Here is a 9,026-nt window from a genome sequence, read left to right as displayed (position 1 = left end):
GGCGGTCTTTCCTGTAGGATCTAGAAAGAGGCCCGAGTTCCCGACTTGGAATTCCGAGTTGGATGACTGTCAGAAATTATTTTCCGTATTTTCCCAGTAGTCTTGAACTCACTGAAGTCTGAGATTTCCCAGTTCCGAGTTTCTTGTTGTTTTGAACGCGGCTGAACACACAGAGCACGACGAGATAAGGACATCCTGGCTGGCCAAACCCTCCCCTAACCTGGACGACGCTGGGCCAAATGTGCATGGTCCAATGGGCCTCCCGGTCACAGCTGGCTGTGACACAGCCTGGTATCGAACCTGAGGCTTAAGTCGAGGCTTAGCACTCATTGTTGAATTTGGGATCTTCAACTTGTTGTGTAATGTTTATGTCCAAAGGCCGATGAGCACTGATACATTATATCTATAATTTCTCTTCATATGACAAGGATTGAAAAGGATTTGCCAGTAGATTGTTGACTTGATTCATGATGACTGCTTGTCTAGCTTGCTAGCTAAGATTTTGAAAGTATGATGTTGACAATCAATCCAATCAAACCTAATGTAGATGATTTGACGTTATTTTATCTGTGGCCAATGACCTTGAGCCTTATTGGATGGGCACTCCTAATGTAAGTCTATGGCAGTACCCAATCATGGCACAACTAGAGAACATAACCAACCCCCAACTGGCTGCCCCACCACCACAGAAATCACTGAGCTAGGCTGAAACACCTGCATTTTGGACCTGCCTTACTCAAGAAAGCAAAAAAGAGACCGTGTTTTTTTGCAGCTTTATTAACTCAATTAGTATATATTTGTTTACATTGTTTGCAAACTGATATGTGACACGTATTGATGCCAAAATAACATGCAAAACAGCCCCCCCCCCCAAACAATAGTCATTCTCATATCTGATTTTCGAAATCATCATCTGGTTCTATACTGTTATCTGTCCACCAGAGATCTTGGTCAGCAGACTGGGTCATTAGTGTGTGTCATTACCGTGTTCGTCATCAGAGTCATTACTGTGTTCGTCAGAGTCACATCCATCCATCCTCTCCTTATCAAACTCATTATGATCATGTTATTTACTGCTCATTTGGAAATGGCAGGATGTGGTCTGAGTTATAAGTTGTTGTCGTGGTGAAGATGATGGTAGTGGTGATGATGATGGTGGAGATGATGGTGGTGGTGAAGATGATGGTGGTGGTTGTTGTGGTGGTGGTGGAGATGATGGTGAAGATGATGGTGGAGATGATGATGGTGGTGGAGATGATGGTGGAGATGATGATGGTGGTGGTTGTGGTGGTGGTGGTGGAGATGATGGTGAAGATGATGATGGTGGTGGTTGTGGTGGTGGAGATGATGGTGGAGATGATGATGGTGGTGGTGAAAATGATGGTGGAGATGAATGAAGGTGGTGGATATGATGGTGTTGGTTATGATGATGGTGGTGGTTGTGGTGGAGATGAATGGTGGTGGTGGTGGAGATGAATGATGGTGGTGGAGATGATGGTGGTGGTGGTGGAGATGAATGATGGTAGTGGAGATGATGGTGGTGGAGATGAATGATGGTGGTGGTGGTGGAGATGATGGTGGTGGAGATGAATGATGAATGATGGTGGTTGAGATGATGGTGGTGGTGGAGATGAATGATAGTGGTGGAGATGATGGTGGTTTTTGTGATGGAGATGATAGTGGTGATGATGATGATGGTAATGATGATGATGGTGTTAATGATGATGATGGTGGTAATGATGATGATGATGGTAATGATGATGATGGTGGTAATGATGATGATGATGGTGGCACTATAAAAAGAGCCAGTTCATTCATGAAAGAAAAGTGATGTGTGAGCACCCCCTGGCAGCGAGGATGAAAATTACAGTACTTGTGTATTAACCGGCCATTACATTACTAGTCACTTGAATTAGTCAAGTCCTCTACCTATGTGTTGAGTAAAGGACATTCATTCAGTATGATCTGGTCGAAGAACCCAGAGCTGTGGCATCCAGTGTACAGTAACACCACATGTGCCCTATAGAAGCATCATAAGGGTTATGGTGAACGGACAGTGAGCAATATCCTTAAAAATATATATATTTTTTTTTTTACACATCTGTTTAAAAACTGAGTACACAATTAAATTAAATTAAATTCAATTGGGGTTAGCTTAGTTTCTCCTCTGTAGTTCTTCTGTGTGGAGCTCTTTCAATTAAGAAGGCGCTACACACATCTGTCTATTGTTGATCATGTCTCTGTCCTGTTCTTTCACTACTTTCTCCTTGTATTTCTTGTGTCGTCTTTAACACAGACGAGGGAATAATTCTTTCCGGTGTGTAATTCACTGTGGACCTGAGTATAAGGGACCTAAACATACCTTTAGTTCACATTTTTGTCATTTTAGCAGATGCTCTTAGTCAGAGAAATTAGAGTTAAGTTCCAGGGCACATCCACAGATTTTTCAACTAGTCAGCTCGGGGATTCAAACCAGCGACCTGTGGTTAATGGCCAAGTCTCTTAGCCGCTGGGCCACCTGCCGCCCCATTCTGTTCAGCTGCCTCATTCTGAGGTGGTCAACCCATTTCTAAGGTAAACACATCGCACTAGGGGATACCTAAAGGATACCTCCTTAACTCTACCTCCTAAACTCTACATCCTACGATATCTCCTAAAGCATACTTCCTAAAGGATACTTCCTAAAGGATACCTCCTAAAGCCTACCTCCTAGGATACATCCTAAAGCCTACCTCCTAGGATAACTCCTAAAGCCTACCTCCTAGGATACCTCCTAAAGGATACCTCCTAAAGCCTACCTCCTAGGATACCTCCTAAAGCCTACCTCCTGAAAGCCTACCTCCTAGGATACCTCCTAAAGGCTCTCCTAAACTCCTACCTCCTAGGATACCTCCTAAAGCCTACCTCCTAGGATACCTCCTAAAGGATACCTCCTAAAGCCTGCCCTAGGATATCTCCTAAAGTCTACCTCCTAGGATACCTCCTAAAGGATACCTCCTAAAGCCTGCCCTAATATCCTAAACCTCCTAGGATACCTCCTAAATACCTCCTCTGATATCTCCTAAAGCCTAAGGATACCTCCTAAAGGCTACCTCCTAGGATACCTCCTAAAAGGATAACTCCTAAAGCCTACCTCTAGGATACCTCCTAAATACCTCCTAAAGCCTACCTCCTAGGATACCTCCTAAAGGATACCCTATCTCTTAGTCTACCTCCTAGGATACCTCCTAAAGCCTACCTCCTCTGATATCTCCTAAAGCCTACCTCCTAGGATACCTCCTAAAGGCTACCTCCTAGGATAACTCCTAAAGCCTACCTCCTAGGATACCTCCTAAAGGATACCTCCTAAAGCCTACCTCCTAGGATACCTCCTAAAGGATACCTCCTAAAGCCTACCTACTAGGATATCTCTTAAAGTCTACCTCCTAGGATACCTCCTAAAGCCTACCTCTATGATATCTAAAGCCTACCTCCTAGGATACCTCCTAAAGGCTACCTCCTAGGATAACTCCTAAAGTCTACCTCCTAGGATACCTCCTAAAGCCTACCTCCTAGGATACCTCCTAAAGCCTACCTCCTAAAGTCTACCTTCTAGGATATCTCCTAAAGCCTACCTCCTAGGATACTTCCTAAAGCCTACCTCCTAGGATATCTCCTAAAGCCTACCTCCTAGGATACCTCCTAAAGCCTACCTCCCAGGATACCTCCTAAAGCCTACCTCCTTGGACACCTTCTAAAGGGTACCTCCTAAAGCCTACCTCCTAGGATACCTCCTAAAGCCTACCTCCTAGGATACCTCCTAAAGGATACCTCCTAAAGCCTACCTACTAGGATATCTCTTAAAGTCTACCTCCTAGGATACCTCCTAAAGCCTACCTCCTATGATTTCTCCTAAAGCCTACCTCCTAGGATACCTCCTAAAGGCTACCTCCTAGGATAACTCCTAAAGCCTACCTCCTAGGATACCTCCTAAAGAATACCTCCTAAAGCCTACCTCCTAGGATACCTCCTAAAGGATACCTCCTAAAGCCTGCCTACTAGGATATCTCTTAAAGTCTACCTCCTAGGATACCTCCTAAAGGATACCTCCTAAAGCCTGCCTACTAGGATATCTCTTAAAGTCTACCTCCTAAAGCCTACCTCCTCTGATATCTCCTAAAGCCTTCCTCCTAGGATACCTCCTAAAGGCTACCTCCTAGGATAACTCCTAAAGCCTACCTCCTAGGATACCTCCTAAAGAATACCTCCTAAAGCCTACCTCCTAGGATACCTCCTAAAGAATACCTCCTAAAGCCTACCTCCTAGGATACCTCCTAAAGGATACCTCCTAAAGCCTACCTACTAGGATATCTCTTAAAGTCTACCTCCTAGGATACCTCCTAAAGCCTACCTCCTCTGATATCTCCTAAAGCCTTCCTCCTAGGATACCTCCTAAAGGCTACCTCCTAGGATAACTCCTAAAGCCTACCTCCTAGGATACCTCCTAAAGGATACCTCCTAAAGCCTACCTCCTAGGATACCTCCTAAAGGATACCTCCTAAAGCCTACCTACTAGGATATCTCTTAAAGTCTACCTCCTAGGATACCTCCTAAAGCCTACCTCCTATGATATCTCCTAAAGCCTACCTCCTAGGATACCTCCTAAAGGCTACCTCCTAGGATAACTCCTAAAGTCTACCTCCTAGGATACCTCCTAAAGCCTACCTCCTAGGATACCTCCTAAAGCCTACCTCCTAAAGTCTACCTTCTAGGATATCTCCTAAAGCCTACCTCCTAGGATACCTCCTAAAGCCTACCTCCCAGGATACCTCCTAAAGCCTACCTGGACACCTTCTAAAGGGTACCTCCTAAAGCCTACCTCCTAGGATACCTCCTAAAGCCTACCTCCTAGGATACCTCCTAAAGGATACCTCCTAAAGCCTACCTACTAGGATATCTCTTAAAGTCTACCTCCTAGGATACCTCCTAAAGCCTACCTCCTATGATTTCTCCTAAAGCCTAGGATACCTCCTAAAGGATACCTCCTAAAGGCTACCTCCTAGGATAACTCCTAAAGCCTACCTCCTAGGATACCTCCTAAAGAATACCTCCTAAAGCCTACCTCCTAGGATACCTCCTAAAGGATACCTCCTAAAGCCTGCCTACTAGGATATCTCTTAAAGTCTACCTCTACCTCCTAGGATACCTCCTAAAGGATACCTCCTAAAGCCTGCCTACTAGGATATCTCTTAAAGTCTACCTCCTAGGATACCTCCTAAAGCCTACCTCCTCTGACTAAAGCCTTCCCTAGGATACCTCCTAAAGGCTAAGGATAACTCCCTACCTCCTAGGATACCTAAAGCCTACCTCCTAGGATACCTCCTAAAGGATACCTCCTAAAGCCTACCTACTAGGATATCTCTTAAAGTCTACCTCCTAGGATACCTCCTAAAGCTACCTCCTAGGATAACTCCTAAAGCCTACCTCCTAGGATACCTCATAAAGGCTACTAAAGAATACCTCCTAAAGCCTACCTCCTAGGATACCTCCTCCTAAAGCCTACCTCCTAGGATACCTCCTAAAGCCTACCTCCTAGGATACCTCCTAAAGCCTACCTCCTAGGATACCTCCTAAAGGATACCTCCTAAAGCCTACCTCCTAGGATACCTCCTAAAGCCTACCTCCTAGGATACCTTCTAAAGGGTACCTCCTAAACCCTACCTCCTAGGATACCTCCTAAAGCCTACCTCCTAGGATACCTTCTAAAGGGTACCTCCTAAAGCCTACCTCCTAAAGGCTAAAGACACATGCACAAACCAAAAGGTAAAAAAGGTGAATAAGATTGCAAGTTTAAACTTTTATTAATGATATAATAATACAATGATATTTTGTGCAACAGTTTGGTGGGGCGTGGACCTGTACATTATCAACAACAAAACTGTATAAACTCAACGCCATGGCAACCTGCAAGCAGAACATCACATGACTTGTACTAGCCTGGGTCCCAGTCTGTTTGTACTCTATTGCCAACTCACTCATTGTCATGTCACAGAGCACAAACCGACTGGCACTCAGGCTAGACATGTATAGTTTGGCCATGGTTGTGTCAAAGTGAAAACCGATAGATGTCATCTAGATATACCTACCGTGTCATTAAATCCATATACACATAGCTTCCACTAGCATACATTTAATTGCTTGTACTGTATAAGACTACATATGTATATAAAGTGCAAAAAGAAATTAAAACACTTACAGTGAACGCTTGGCCCTGAAGTGCTGTTCGGATGAGTGTGCAAAACCTCCATGTGCCCAAATATAAGCCGGCCAGGTGGCCTGGCAAACAAATGGCTGATTCCTACTACAGGGCCGAGCCGATCCGTACTGAGACGGCCTGGTTACACATCCTCTACTGAACCATGCTAGAAAAGGACAATGTGAAAATGAAAATATCCAAGCCAGAACGGTTCGGGTCAGCCCTACAGCGTGAATCAGACAACAGGGTATCTGTGGTCATGTTCAATAGGACACAGAATGCAAAAAAAAAAAACGTTTCAAAACAGAAAATGAAAATGTCCCTCTCCGTGTTTCAGGGTAAATCAGGCCACAGATGGGCAATATGTATTACAAACTTTATATTGGCCTTCAAGCTCACAGATAATATGATACAATGTATGAAAGGCTTTGTCAATCTGTGCAATATATGGAGCTATAACCAATATGAACAACAAGCTGAGAAGAGAAGAAAATGCTTTTTTAAAATTCCCTTTCTTTCTTTTTACAATAAAAAATATACATTTTGTATCACTGCTACTTGTTCCTTCACCGAGCTTAGCACCACTGGGTCTCAAGTAGGGTACAGTAATTCTAGTAACTCGCAAAATTCCCAGGTTTTCCAGAAATCCTGGTTGGAGTATGTTGGATTTCATGCATATTCCGGAAATCTTCCAACCGGGAATCCTGGAAATACAGGGATTTTTTTTTTTTTTTTTAAAGGTTACCAGAATTTTGCAACCCCTATCTCAAGGTTTCAAGCATCGAAATATGAAATTACCTGAACAAATATAAAACTGAGCCTTAGTTATAAAGGAATAATAAGGCATATCTGTATGTTATTTAAAATATAACAAAATATAAGCACTGTTAGTTACACTAGATTAGATGCTTTTTTAATATATAGTTCATAGTTGTTGTTTTGTCTTAAAATGTGTGTAGTCCTGTCTATATGGTTATAAAAGCAAGAGTATTCCGCATCACAGTTAAGTCTCAATGATTTGACAGGTAAGCAGAAAGGAAAATAGTAACTAGCCTGGTTACAGATTTGTTTTGTGCCTTCTTATAGTCCAATGACCATAGGAAGCTGGATATACAGCGACAACAAAAAACTGATCTGGGAGCAGGCTAGAGAGATAGTGGGTTTGCCAGATTGGTCGGTCAGTTCACCTCTGACCTCTCCACGCCAAACACATGTCTGGAGGTCATAGGTCATCTAGGGCTGCTGAGACCCCTGAGGAGAGAAGGAGAGAGAGGTGAAGGTTAAACAGTGAAGACCTTACAAAAGTTGTCACTATTTGCCAGTAGTTGGATTTTTGGCACAGCTGTCTCACCAACTACTCCTAGATGAGTTTGTACATGGCATCACATTGAGCTACAGAAAAACAAGAAGTGTAAAGTATTTCAAAAATACTAATCTCATCAAGTATTGTATCCAGAGAGGATTTGGGCATTTACAAAAATCAAGATGGATCAAAAATGTACTGTATATATATATATCGCTATAACAGTGTCATGCATAAAAGTCCTTCCTTACAGAGTTGGTTCTCTTGCGTTTCCAGCAGTCAGGGTTGAGTCTCTTCTGCTCGTCAGCCAGAGCCTTGGCCTCCACGGTGTACATCCTCCTCTCCTCGTTCTTCATCTTCTTCCACTTCTCACCCAGGATCACGCTGATGGCTCTGTATAGGGGATACAAGGACATACTTTTCAGCAATGTCATTTATTCCATCATTCATTCATAATTCATGTGTGTGTGTGTGTGTGTGTGTGTGTGTGTGTGTGTGTGTGTGTGTGTGTGTGTGTGTGTGTGTGTGTGTGTGTGTGTAACTATCAATACTGAAAACGGACAGTTTGTGTATTCTATAAGAGACAACACACTCTTTAGGTCTAACATGTAAGAACAATCGTGAGGCAGACCATCCTTTAGTTACTGGTGATGTAATCCTGCATGTGGCTGTCATTCCTAACATAGAACTCCTTCCATTTTGTAAACAGCGTATCAGAACAGTACAGACAGTACTACTGACACACACACAAACACACACAGACACAGACACACACACACACACACACACACACACACACACACACACACAGATGCTTCCCTGATCCTAGTTCCAGTCCCATAATAGTGCCTGATGTCATATGGGAAGGTTTTATGGAGGGGGCCACAATAATAGAGACATTTAATGGCAGGAGACATTCTAAACCTATCTAGAATTTTGTTCAGGGCAGAAAGTCATTTTCTGCACACAAGCACACACACTCATGCACACAGGTTTGGTCCTCCTACTCACCTGTTATCCTTCCCAGGGTACATCTGTGTGTACTCCATCCTGTACTTCTTAGCAAAGAGCATGAAGGCGTTCATTGGCCGTTTGCATTTGGTGGGTGTGGCCCCGCCGGGGACCGTCCCTGAGGTATTGCTCCTGTTTGATTTGCTGGTAGAGGAGGAGTGGGGGGAGCCGGAGAGTTTCTCTGGGTCGGGGGAGACAGCGCCACTACTGGACTGGGAGGTCCTACGCTGTCTGGCCATGCTGCTCAGAACATACACAGCTGACGAGTCCAGAGGAGTGAAATCATAACTGGGGAGGGAGGGAGGGAGGGAGGGAGGGAGGGGGGAGGGAGGGAGGGAGGGAGGGAGGGAGGGAGGGAGGGAGGGAGGGAGGGAGGGAGGGAGGGAGGGAGGGAGGGAGGGAGGGAGGGAGGGAGGGAGGGAGGGAGGGAGGGAGGGAAGATGAATACATTTGAAATCATTACACCATACATCTTAT

General features: G+C 44.2%; 1 protein-coding gene across 1 annotated transcript in view; it reads right to left on the bottom strand.

Annotated features, from left to right (window-relative positions):
• Positions 1-5,816: 5,816 nt before the first annotated feature.
• LOC112238264 (HMG box-containing protein 1) overlaps positions 5,817-9,026 on the bottom strand; it is a 10,623-nt gene continuing 7,413 nt past the window's right edge. Inside the window, exons 9-11 of the mRNA XM_042301847.1 lie at positions 8,550-8,837; positions 7,790-7,931; positions 5,817-7,486 (exon numbers count right to left, since the gene is read on the bottom strand). Of these exons, the coding sequence (XP_042157781.1) occupies positions 7,469-7,486; positions 7,790-7,931; positions 8,550-8,837 (448 nt within the window). The 3' untranslated portion in view covers positions 5,817-7,468. The remainder of the gene's footprint in view (positions 7,487-7,789; positions 7,932-8,549; positions 8,838-9,026) is intronic.

Source organism: Oncorhynchus tshawytscha, linkage group LG19, assembly GCF_018296145.1.
Source record: "Oncorhynchus tshawytscha isolate Ot180627B linkage group LG19, Otsh_v2.0, whole genome shotgun sequence".
Taxonomy (NCBI): Eukaryota; Metazoa; Chordata; class Actinopteri; order Salmoniformes; family Salmonidae; genus Oncorhynchus; species Oncorhynchus tshawytscha.
Note: the sequence above shows the minus strand (reverse complement) of the source record. Positions and strands in the feature narration are given on the sequence as shown.